Source organism: Phyllobates terribilis, unplaced genomic scaffold (assembly GCF_046119375.1).
Source record: "Phyllobates terribilis strain yellow unplaced genomic scaffold, ASM4611937v1 Scaffold_8__6_contigs__length_399053987, whole genome shotgun sequence".
Taxonomy (NCBI): domain Eukaryota; kingdom Metazoa; phylum Chordata; class Amphibia; order Anura; family Dendrobatidae; genus Phyllobates; species Phyllobates terribilis.
This window is the reverse complement of record NW_027362768.1, coordinates 134933471-134945198: the sequence shown is the minus strand read 5'-3', so window position 1 is coordinate 134945198 and position 11728 is coordinate 134933471. Positions and strand designations below refer to the sequence as shown.

The 11728-nt window shown below is 45.6% G+C and overlaps 1 protein-coding gene across 2 annotated transcripts in view; it reads left to right on the top strand.

The window, feature by feature from the left end:
* Positions 1 to 2011: 2011 nt before the first annotated feature.
* Positions 2012 to 11728, top strand: part of RASAL2 (RAS protein activator like 2) — a 296425-nt gene continuing 286708 nt past the window's right edge. For both annotated transcript variants that reach the window (XM_073643347.1, XM_073643346.1), the window contains exon 1: positions 2012 to 2448. In XM_073643347.1, coding sequence (XP_073499448.1) covers positions 2277 to 2448 — 172 coding nt within the window. In that variant the 5' untranslated portion in view covers positions 2012 to 2276. The remainder of the gene's footprint in view (positions 2449 to 11728) is intronic.

The following is an 11728-nucleotide window of genomic DNA, read 5'->3' as shown; positions in this document are numbered from 1 at the left end:
CGCAGCTGCTGGGGGAGCGGTCCGGGCCCCCCCTCCCGCCACTGTCTGCCTGTATGTGCCCCCTGGAGGTTCGGGGCCCCGGGTGGTAGCCCAGATCGTCCTCATTATAATCCGCCTATGGGCGCCCCTGCTCCACATAGGCTATCCCTACCTGACCCTTAACCGGACCTCCCTAACCAAAGCCAGCACCCCCACCCACATAAAGTGCTTAAGTGCTTATAAAGATATTCAGTAAATAATATCAGTGTATCAATAGTCGGGTTAGTTGCAGAGACAGGCTCTTGTAACTGCGATACACAGTGTCACCAACTACAGTACACATACTGTGTCAGGCTATTAATAATTTGCAAATGATATCAATACTCAATAATCAAACCACTGAGCAATAACATATCAGACAGGAACCAGATCTAAACAGCATATTCATAATAGAACTAATAAAGAGTGAATACAGATAAAGCGGACCAATCATCAACTTATCATACACACGTGGTCAAAATTGTTGGTACCCCTCGTTTAATGAAAGAAAAACCCACAATGGTCACTATATACAGGCCCACTGACTGATTAAAAGATTGTAAACACCTGTGATGCTAATTAGTGGACACAACTTGATTTAACATGTCCCCTTTGTCACATTATTTTCAGGGGTACCACCATTTCTGTCCAGGCCAATTTCATGAGTTTAATTTTTTTTTTAAATTCTGTGGAAGCAGAAAAGCAATGTCTGACTTTCATTTGTTTGTTTTCATAGATTTTTAATTTATTATTACTTTTGTCAGATTCAAGTTATTTCTGTGACCATTGTGGGTTTTTCTTTCATTAAACGAGGGGTACCAACAATTTTGACCACGTGTGTAGATAGAGTATTCCATCCCATCTGCCCCCATTTATATTGAGGTCGGCTGACACAAGGTGAGGTTTTAATACTAGAGGCAGGATAGGACTGTCTCTATTGGGTCACCTTGTCGCAGTGGATGTCTTTTATGATCAAAATAGTGATAACTAAATACCCTATGTTATTTACATGTACTATTACTATTTCTTACTTATCACAGGGTGTTTGCTCATTTTGTTTTTACCTTAGGTTTTGTCTGTGAAGTGACCACAGTGTGAACCTGCTCCTACACATTGCACTTATACCAACATATGCTCCAGCTCATTTCTTTGGCTTTGTATTATATAGGTTCACGCTCCCTAGGGAGACTAATTAGAAAAAAAAAAAAACAACAACAATAAAACTTACCAGTGCTCTATTTTTACCGGAAAGTTATTAAAATATAAAAAATATAAAAGCTAACTGTCCAGACCAATCAAATATTATAACATTTATATCTTATGCAATAAATGCCAAATACAATGACAAAAAAAAGAGAGAGAAAAAATAACAATAAAACTTACCAGTGCCTTATTTTTAACAGGAAAGTTATTCAAATGTAAGAAATATAACAAAATAACTATCTGAATTAGTAAAATATTATAACATTTATATCTTATGCGAGAAATACCAAATACAATGACAAAAAAAAAAGTTATTACAATGTAAGAAATATAAAAAATAACATATTAGGTAACTGTCTGAACTAATAAAATGTTATAACATTGATATCTCATTCAGTAAAAAAACAATAACGAAAAAAAAAAGAATATATTTGATCACTCCACCTTCAAAAAAAACAGAGGGGCTAAAAAGAGGTAAAAAAAAGTGGTATGGAGTCCAAAATGGTAAAAATAAATAATAATAATAATAATAAAAGTAAAAAAAAAAGCTAGCACTCTTAGAAGGCAAAGAGTAAAATTTATAAGAAAAGATGGGCTCAGGGACTCTCAGGACCCTCCTAAACCTGCTACCTTGTACCATCCTACTATATACCTGATAATCTCAGTGTAGTGTCATACCCCATAGCCGCCATTAGATAGAGCCTGCACAGCGCTTTCTGAAGCCATTATCGATGAGCTCGGTATTCCCGAGCATCCCGATTGTTCCACGCGTTTCCAGCCCTGGCCCCGCCCCCTCCTGTGGATAGGCGGGCGGCTGCTCCTGTCTATCTCCCAGGGATGCCGCTGATGCCGCTCGGGGTTCGCACAGTGGAGTCGCCGCCGTCGCTCTCGGTCGGGCAGCAGCTGGCAGCGCAGAGCCCGGGGCCGCACGGACACCCTGTCAGCTAGAGAGAGGCGCCGGGAGCGCTGCACCACAGCGAAGAAGCCGGCGGGCGGCACCCGGAGCCCTCTCCCCGGGGAAGGAAGAAGGTGCGGGGGGAGAGGAGCGGAGCAGGATGGATCTGTCTCCGGGAGGGGACTCGTTATCCAGCGGACATGACTTGTTCCACAGCTTCCAGGACTCCGAGGAGCTGGACTCCCCGTGCACGGTGGCCGGGGCCGGCGGGATGCTGGAGCGGATCCTGATGGAGTCGGTGTGTCAGCAGCAGGGCTGGATGCGGGTCTACGGTAAGAGGCTGGATCGGGGCTGCTGGGACCCAAGTCGTACGATCTGATCGTCATGCGATTTTATTCTCACCTGTCGTATTAAAAAAGTTACTAGCAATGTTGATTGACTTGTTCCTATACAGTGGCATCCATAGGGCTGGCTGTGCCGTGTGATGCCAGGCAGAAAGGGAGGGCTTGTCCACCTTTTGGGGATAATTTTACTATATGAATGTCAGTATTTGGGGCTAAATATCAGTTTGTCAATTGGGTTTCATTAAAAAATGTTGCACCGTTTGCCTCCTATAGCCTCTGTTTGTTGCCAGCTGCAGAATGAGTCAATTGGGAACCCATCAGTGAGCTCCTTCTGACAAAAGGTTGTCATTTTTTTCTGACTTTGCCCGAGGCTACTCTCTCAGCTGATTTATGGCCACAGATCATGTACAAGGGGGAAAGAAAATGAGCCTGTAAAAGCAAAAAAAAGGTGTACATGTTTTTAATTAAAAAAAAAAGAATACAATGGTCCCCAAGGGTAGACAACCCCTTTAACATTGATTTCAATGGACTTTGGACCAAAAAAGAAGCTTCTGGTTATTATCTTGCCCATCTTGTGTTAGGTTGAGGGGCTCTGCCCACATTTTGCAGAAGGCTGTGATTTTTGGCTTAGTTTCGGCTTGTCACCTGAGAAGTCATATTGAAATAGAAGTCAGGGCTGTGTGCTGGGACTTGTGATTCCTTGTCATGTAACATCGTGGTTGTCATCTATAGATTATCTGGGTCTTATAAGTGAGAACGATCCCATTCTTTCATCTTGACTTGTTTGCCTCAATCCTTGGACCCCCGTTATGGTGGTACATGCCCGGATCACCACTCCTGTATTTAGTGCCAGGAGTTGGATCAGATCTCATCCAGTGATAGCAGAAAGACAAGTCTGACCAAAATGTATCAATCTTCATTGTTTCTTTGTTTGTTTGTTTTTAAAATATTTATTACTATTTTTATTGCAATTATTTACTCTTTTCTACTCCCCAGCATTGTTCCGCCTGCTGTAAATCCTTGGCGACTGTATGTCATATGTTATGAAGAAGTTCTCACATTGATCTTATTATTGAATGTTCTGCAGACTCCTCTTCATTTGCTATCGGACAATTTTTTTTTAGCTTAATTAAGACCAGTGCCTGCACCCAGTATTAGCAGAGAACACCCTTTTTATTTCCTTTTTGGCCGCAATACACACACACAAGTTATTAAGTGCATATGTATTGGCATTTCTATATTCCAGCAATTGTCAGAATTATTTTCTGAAAATAGCAACACACTTGCGGCTTTTGTAATGTCGACCGCTTGTATTTCCTCCAAAACCATCAAAGTATGGCTTAATTTAGCTGCAAGCGCAGAAGAAGATTGGGAATGGTGCAGAGACCTTGACAAGGTCAAAGTAAGTCTTCAGTTATCTATTGGCGCAATGTGATAACTTATTGGCTTCTTTTGTTTGGCATTTGATATGCTGCTTTTCTTGGCTGAAGCGCTCTTTACGGTACGATTGGGTGGGATTGGAGGTTTGATATGAGACTGTACTTATTATTGGATGGCTAAGGGTCCGTATTAGTGTTACAGTAGTTAAAGGTTTACTGTTACCTGTTCCGAAACATTATTGGTCAGGTGCATCTCTCTCTCAGATGGTTGCCAGTGATTGTCTCCTTTTAGGACAGCCATATATGGTATATTCCTGGTACATTTATTAGATTTAGCGTCATAGATTGTTAGAGTTGAAAGGGACCTCCAGGGTCGTCGTGTCCAACCCCCTGCTCAATGCAGGATTCACTTAACCATCTCAGACAGATATCTGTCCAGCCTCTGTATGAAGACTTCTATGGAACGAGAACTCACCACCTCTCCGGCCGCCTGTTCCACTCATTGATCACCCTCACCGTCAAAAAGTTTTTTCTAATATCTAATCTGTATCTTCTCCCTTTCAGTTTCATTCCATTGCTTCTCGTTTTTCCATGTGCAAATGAGAATAAGGATGATCCCGCTACACTGTGACAGCCCTTCAGATATTTTAAGACCGCTATTAAGTCTCCTCTTCGCCTTCTCTTTTGCAAGCTAAACATTCCCAGATCCTTTAACCTTTCCTCGTAGGACATAGTTTGCAGTCTGCTCACCATCCTGGTAGCTCTTCTCTGAACTTGCTCCAGTTTTTCAATGTTTAATTGTCTATGATGGCGGGAGGCAGTTCACATCTAAGCAACAGCTCTGGGAGGGTATTCTGTCCTCATGCAAAACAATTGGAAGCAGAAACCATCCAAAACCTGACAAATTCAATGGACGAGAGTTCAGAAGCTCCTTTCGAACAAGGGGTCCTATGTGCAAATGTAACATCACCTAGAATAAAGTTTTGAGTTGAAAACTGTTTGATTTCAGTTTGTAATAACCTGCTAATGCTTAGAATTTCAAAAATGACCATTTTTTTGTTCTTTATTCAAATGAAAAGGTTGAAAACTCTGCTGTGCATAATAATTTGGAACATGCATTTTGAGTGCAGTTTGACTTTTTATTTTTTTTAAAATATACTGTTATCATAGGCAGTTTGTACAAAAACCTTTCAATTGTATTCTAATAGTTATTTGACTGGAAAATTACAATGACTGCAATTCATATAGGTAATTTGGGAAAATCTGAGAAAATATTATTTGCATAATAATTTGGAACACAGTGTATATAGTGTGACCTTTAGAATGGTTAAAAATAAACCTATATTTACCTTCCGATGGCCCGGGGTGTGCTGCTGCGCTCGTTGCTGGCTGCCGGGATATCGCGATGCCCTGTACTGAAGGACCTACCGCCACATGACTGTGACGTCACCGCAGGTCCTACAGTCCAACGCGATGTGCCGGCAAAGGAGAAGGAGCGCACCGCGGGCCGCCAGAAGGTGAATATAATCTTTATTTTTTATTTTACTCTTTTTTTTACAGCTTTTAATGGTACCTGGGTGTGGAGGAGAGCCTCCTGTCCTCCACACCCGGGTACCATCCGCACATTAGAAAGCGCCAATTACGCAAGTACAGATGCAGTCTTGCGGAATTGGCGCGTTGTAATGCAAGTCAATGGCGGTGAAAACGCAGCGCTTCCGCAAAATAATTGGTAGTGCTGTGTTTTTTTCCGCAATGATAATCCGCAGCGGAAATTTCCGCAGCATGTGCAGAGCACATGCGAATTATCATTGGGGAACATTGCTGCCCTTCTACGATGCGTTTTTAATGCATTTCCGCAGCTGCGGAAACGCATTAAAAACGCATCGTTGGCACACAGCCTTATGCTATCTGTAGAATGATTGTTCCTGGGTAGAAAGATGTGGAAGAAAGAGAGTGCTACCTGAGTTTAGTAAGTAGAGACTAAAAATTTTAAAAGAATATAAAATCTTTTATGCTCACCTGAGCAAGTTGTGCTGATAGGTACAACTCTATTTGAGGAATTTGTCCGTTATTAGGGTTCTCAGACCACGGTTGTTTGCGGCTCTTCCATAGACGGTGGTGGTATATTTGTCCTACCCGACAGACATCCACCACGTGAACAAATTGAGACAAATGGATTCTGGAGGAGCTCCCTTGGAAGACAGAGGAACCAAAAAATTGTTGAATCTTCCAAATGTGGTGCAATCACATGGAGGATATTCCACAAGGGATTAATATTTGTAGGTTTATTAAAAAATCATAAAACCGTGAATACACATAAGGGACATGGATGTACAAAAAAGGGAAGGGAGAAGGGAGTTTTTAAAAAGGATCACACAACGCGTTTCTGCTCATAGTCTTCATCAGGTGTGTATCTTCCCTTTTTTGTTTTTGTTGCTTTTTAATTAGCACTGTAGCTTTGCAAATCTGGGGTCCTGTGGCGGACACAGACAGAAGAGGGTCCCTGTGCAAGAACATATATGGACCATTGCAGTCCAATAGGCTCATCATAATGCACAATTCCACGTGCTTTGGAAGTGGAAATGGGCCCCCTTAACTTTAGGGCCCCTGGTTGAAATGAACCCTGCTGGGTTCATACCCCACCAAGGACAATATCTTCAAGGAGATTTTATGTTCTCCCCATGTTTGTGTGGGTTTCCTCCCACACTCCAATGACATACTGCCAGGGAATCTAGATTGTGAGCCCCAATGGGGACAGCGATGATGATGTCTGTGAATATAGTAAAATTAATAATCAAGATGTTACAATTAAAGGTTTTGATTTTTTTAAGATATTAAGAAAAAAAAAAAGAAAAATGTTTCCAAAAGTGCACATATACATTTTTTAGTTGCATGTTTTATTATTTTTGGTGCGTTATTGCTTTACAAATATATTACGTTTCTTTCAGATAATTTAATAATCCAGTTTCCTGTTGGATTCCACATAAAAGGAGATCTTTCTATGACCTGTTCTGCTGGGTTGTTCCTGGCTCGGCTCCTGCTATGTTCACTGTTCTTATCGGTCTCCAGACCCCGCATTATCAATATATTGTTTAATATCCCTGAGTAAATGTTGTGGCAGGCTTCTCTGCAGATATCACATGTTACGTGATGGTGAACTCTGATCCTGACCGCTTTCTTTACTTCCATGAGCTGATTGTAAATATATCCTCCCGGGTAAACTTTATGTTCGCCTATTGTCTGCTTCTCGCTGGGTGGGTCACAGTATTAATAATACAGCAATTCAGATACCGAGGCTGAGATCATAAAGGGTTACTGTCATGTCAGATGCCAAAGGTGAGGTCCCACTCATAAAGGGGTTGCACGCTTAAAAGCAGCGGGGTCCTCAAGACCTGGACCCCAACCAATTGTCAGCAGCCTCTAGGACTTATTAAAGAAATCTTATGAAATGATAGATTCCCTTTTGGCCACATTCACTATTTTACATCAGTATTTGTAAGCCAAAACCAGGAGTAGGGGAAAAATACAGAAGTGGTGACGTGTTTCTATTATACTCCTGATTTTTGCTTACAAATACTGATGTAAAATACTGACCAAATACTGAAGGTGTGAACGTGGCTTTAAGATGGAGTATTCAAACACAAAGTATCTTAGTAAATTGCTTGATTCTTTATTACACAATTGGTTATTCATTAATTACAAAAAAAAGAAAAGGGAACTAGTGAGTTTGTATGAATACCCCCATCCTCTTCTGTTGAAGTGACTTGTATGTCCATGAGTCATATCCATTGGTAATAAGCAGCTGCCAAAACTTAGGTGAACCTCTACTTAGCTGGCATGGTGACGAGTGAGGCTTTATTCACACATCAGTATTTGTATGCCAGGACCACGAGAGTGTCCTAAAAAACAGAACAGGTGTCTATCTTTCAATTATAGTTTTTCTCTGATTGCTCCACTCCTGGTTTTGCCTTACAAATATTGATGCAAAATACTGACGTGTGAATAAGGGCGCAGTCAGATGGCCGTATAACACGGACGATGATTGCTCGGACTGGCCAGCAGCCCTCCTGGGCTAAACAGGAGAGCATGTATTTCTGTGCAGCTGTTAGGAGAGCCGCTGGCCAGTCAGAGCACTGCGATGCAATCATCATCCGTGTTATATGGCGGTTTCACTGCGCCCTAGAATGGTACTGCTTACGGGTAGATTCCCATCGGCTTTATTGGAAATCTCGCTGCGGGCTTTGTTGCACCAGTCCTGCAGATTTGCCGACATTTCACCTGTTCATTGCAAAAGGTGAAAATCCACAGCCAAAGAAATGGACGTACTGTGGCAGTCAGTTTCCTCTGCGGACTTTCTCTGAGATTTATGAATGAAATTTTGTAACACCTGGTAGTGTAATATGCAGCGGATTTTATGTCTGAAAATTTGGATTGGAAAATCCGCTCCGAATCGGAGCCACGTGAACACATTCTTGAAGTGGCCATCCTTTTCTACACAGCATTATTTCATTAAATTAATGCTTCTGAGTCGGATAACCTCTGCAATAAATAATTATGTTGAAAACGACAGCAGGCTCCCTTTTCCAGCTGTGATGTTTTCCATCTATATTAGATATGTCAGTGCATTGCCCTTTAAACCTCTGTTCTCCATCACATACCGTCCACCGTGCTCCGCTGCACAGAGATCTCCTGTGGTTTCATGGTGTATTATGTCCCTCTAGATGACAACTTCAGCAGCGGAGAAAGATTGTCAGGTCAGCAGCCCTGGGTAATGGATGGCTGCAGCACACAGCTGGTTAATAACCCTGCCCAGCCAGGTTTATGACAGCCTGTTTCAGGCAGGGACAGCAGACTGTTTGCACAATGAAGTCAGTGGTTAGAGAAGACTATGTAAAACCTAAGCAAATCCACTCAAATCCTCCATGACAGGAGGGAGTCTGAAGACACGTTGTCACCCAAGTTCATTTTCTCCCCATAGACTTCTATGGGGAGCCTGAAAGAAGCAGGAAAACTACACGCTTGTATTTTTACGTGCAGAATTAGAGCTTTTCTGTACTAAAAAAAAAAAAGCATTAAACACTTCAAATATACACCAAAAATGCATCAGATAAGGGAAACTCAGAAAAACAATAATCAGAAATAATTATGTAATTTGTTGCTTACACCTTTAGTAAAAAATGCAACGTTTACGCTACGTGTGAACTCGGCCTTAGTATACTGCTGTCCAATAAATGTGGCACTTTGATGAAATGTATACAAGGACTCCTTTTTGGACGTGGACACTGTAGAGCTGTTCACTGGTTTTGGCACCAAATGTTCTGCTATAATTTGGGAAAGCTCTAGATGTTGGAAGTGATGTTGGAGATTTCTGTAAAGGGTTATATGCTATCCTCAGAGTAGAGGAGAACTTGCTGATATGCCTAGTAATCCCAAAAACAGGGTCCTGCAGCCTCATCCTGACTGGAGCATGGTACATACAGCGCTAGGCTATTTCAGACAGGCTCTTAGACGATAAATGGGGCAGAGAATCGAATGTCTACATCTCCACTGCATTTGGGAAGCCTTGACCTTGGGAGCTCCAGAGCTCCGATCTTGGGATCGCTTTGGGTCCCAGCAGTCACCCCCTATCCTTTATATAGGGGATATCTTCTTTGTTGGGGGATTAACCCTTTTGTAAATGATGACTATGAACAGTGCCAGCATTCTGTCCATCGCAGACCCAAAGTTGAACCCTGGTTGACTGTCCCTATCTCAGCCAGCTGGCATCCTTCCACCGGCGGATTTCAGCGAGACATTCATTGAGATCTGATAATGAATCCTAGTATCTGCGGGGAGATTACTGACTTTTCTGCACCATGGTTAACAAGCTTCTCTTGTTTAATCTGTCCATTTTGGTGAAATTTCAATTTTTCCTGTTTTACTAGGACGTTACCATCTACGCATCCCTGGCGTGATTTGTCTTAGACATCGTAGAAGAAGCGATGGTTACTATAGAAACAGTACTGAAAAGCGGCACCAGATTGCATGTATCATTTGTGAAACCGGCTTATTTGCTTATTCCTGCATGTGATGCTGTTGCCCTATGCCGTCCATGGGGTCAGTTTAAGTCACTACCCTCACCCGGGGAATGAATGGGGCTCTTTATGTAGATGATGCTGGATTCTTCAGTGTGCATTCCTGAAGAGATGGCTCAGGAACTGAGTGAGGAGAAGGCTGAGGTGTGCCAGTGAAAAGAAGGCTGAGGAACAGAGTAAGCAGAGGCTGAGGGGTGCCAGTGAGGAGAAGGCTTGGGGGTGCCAGTGAGGAGAAGGCTTGGGGGTGCCAGTGAGGAGAAGGCTTGGGGGTGCCAGTGAGGAGAAGGCTTGGGGGTGCCAGTGAGGAGAAGGCTTGGGGGGGGTGCGAGCGAGGAGAAGGCTTGGGGGGGGGGGTGCGAGCGAGGAGAAGGCTTGGGGGGGGGGGCGAGCGAGGAGAAGGCTTGGGGGGGCGAGCGAGGAGAAGGCTTGGGGGGCGTGCGAGCGAGGAGAAGGCTTGGGGGGGCTAGGGGGGGTGCGAGCGAGGAGAAGGCTTGGGAGGGTGCGAGGGGGTTGCGAGCGAGGAGAAGGCGAGGGGGGTTGCGAGCGAGGAGAAGGCTTGGGAGGGTGCGAGGGGGGTGCGAGCGAGGAGAAGGCGAGGGGGTTGCGAGCGAGGAGAAGGCGAGGGGGTTGCGAGCGAGGGGGTTGCGAGCGAGGAGAAGGCGAGGGGGTTGCGAGCGAGGAGAAGGCGAGGGGGGTTGCGAGCGAGGAGAAGGCGAGGGGGTTGCGAGCGAGGGGGTTGCGAGCGAGGAGAAGGCGAGGGAGGGTGCGAGGGGGGTGCGAGCGAGGAGAAGGCGAGGGGGTTGCGAGCGAGGAGAAGGCGAGGGGGTTGCGAGCGAGGGGGTTGCGAGCGAGGAGAAGGCGAGGGGGTTGCGAGCGAGGAGAAGGCGAGGGGGTTGCGAGCGAGGAGAAGGCTTGGGGGGTGCGAGCGAGGAGAAGGCTTGGGGGGTGCGAGCGAGGAGAAGGCTTGGGGGGATGCGAGTGAGGAGAAGGCTTGGGGGGATGCGAGTGAGGAGAAGGCTTGGGGGGATGCGAGTGAGGAGAAGGCTTGGGGGGATGCGAGCGAGGAGAAGGCTTGGGTGGGTGCGAGCGAGGAGAAGGCTTGGGGGGGCGAGGGGGGTTCGAGCGAGGAGAAGGCTTGGCAGGGTGCGAGGGGGGTGCGAGCGAGGAGAAGGCGAGGGGGGTGCGAGGGAGGAGAAGGCTTGGGGGGGTGCGAGCGAGGAGAAGGCTTGGGGGGGTGCGAGCGAGGAGAAGGCTTGGGGGGGTGCGAGCGAGGAGAAGGCTTGGGGGGATGCGAGCGAGGAGAAGGCTTGGGGGGATGCGAGCGAGGAGAAGGCTTGGGGGGATGCGAGCGAGGAGAAGGCTTGGGGGGATGCGAGCGAGGAGAAGGCTTGGGGGGATGCGAGCGAGGAGAAGGCTTGGGGGGATGCGAGCGAGGAGAAGGCTTGGGGGGGTGCGAGCGAGGAGAAGGCTTGGGGGGGTGCGAGCGAGGAGAAGGCTTGGGGGGGTGCGAGCGAGGAGAAGGCTTGGGGGGGTGCGAGCGAGGTGAAGGCTTGGGGGGGTGCGAGCGAGGAGAAGGCTTGGGGGGGTGCGAGCGAGGTGAAGGCTTGGGGGGGTGCGAGCGAAGAGAAGGCTTGGTGGGGTGCGAGCGAGGAGAAGGCTGAGAGGGTGCGGGTATCCCTACAGGTGACCTAATAATCACAAGCTCTTCAGAAGACAAGGCTCCTTGGCCGTTCTCATTTCAGTGGTTGTTGTGCCTTGACTTTAAGGGGTAGTACCAACTTGACAAGTTACCACCTATCCATAGAATAGGGGATA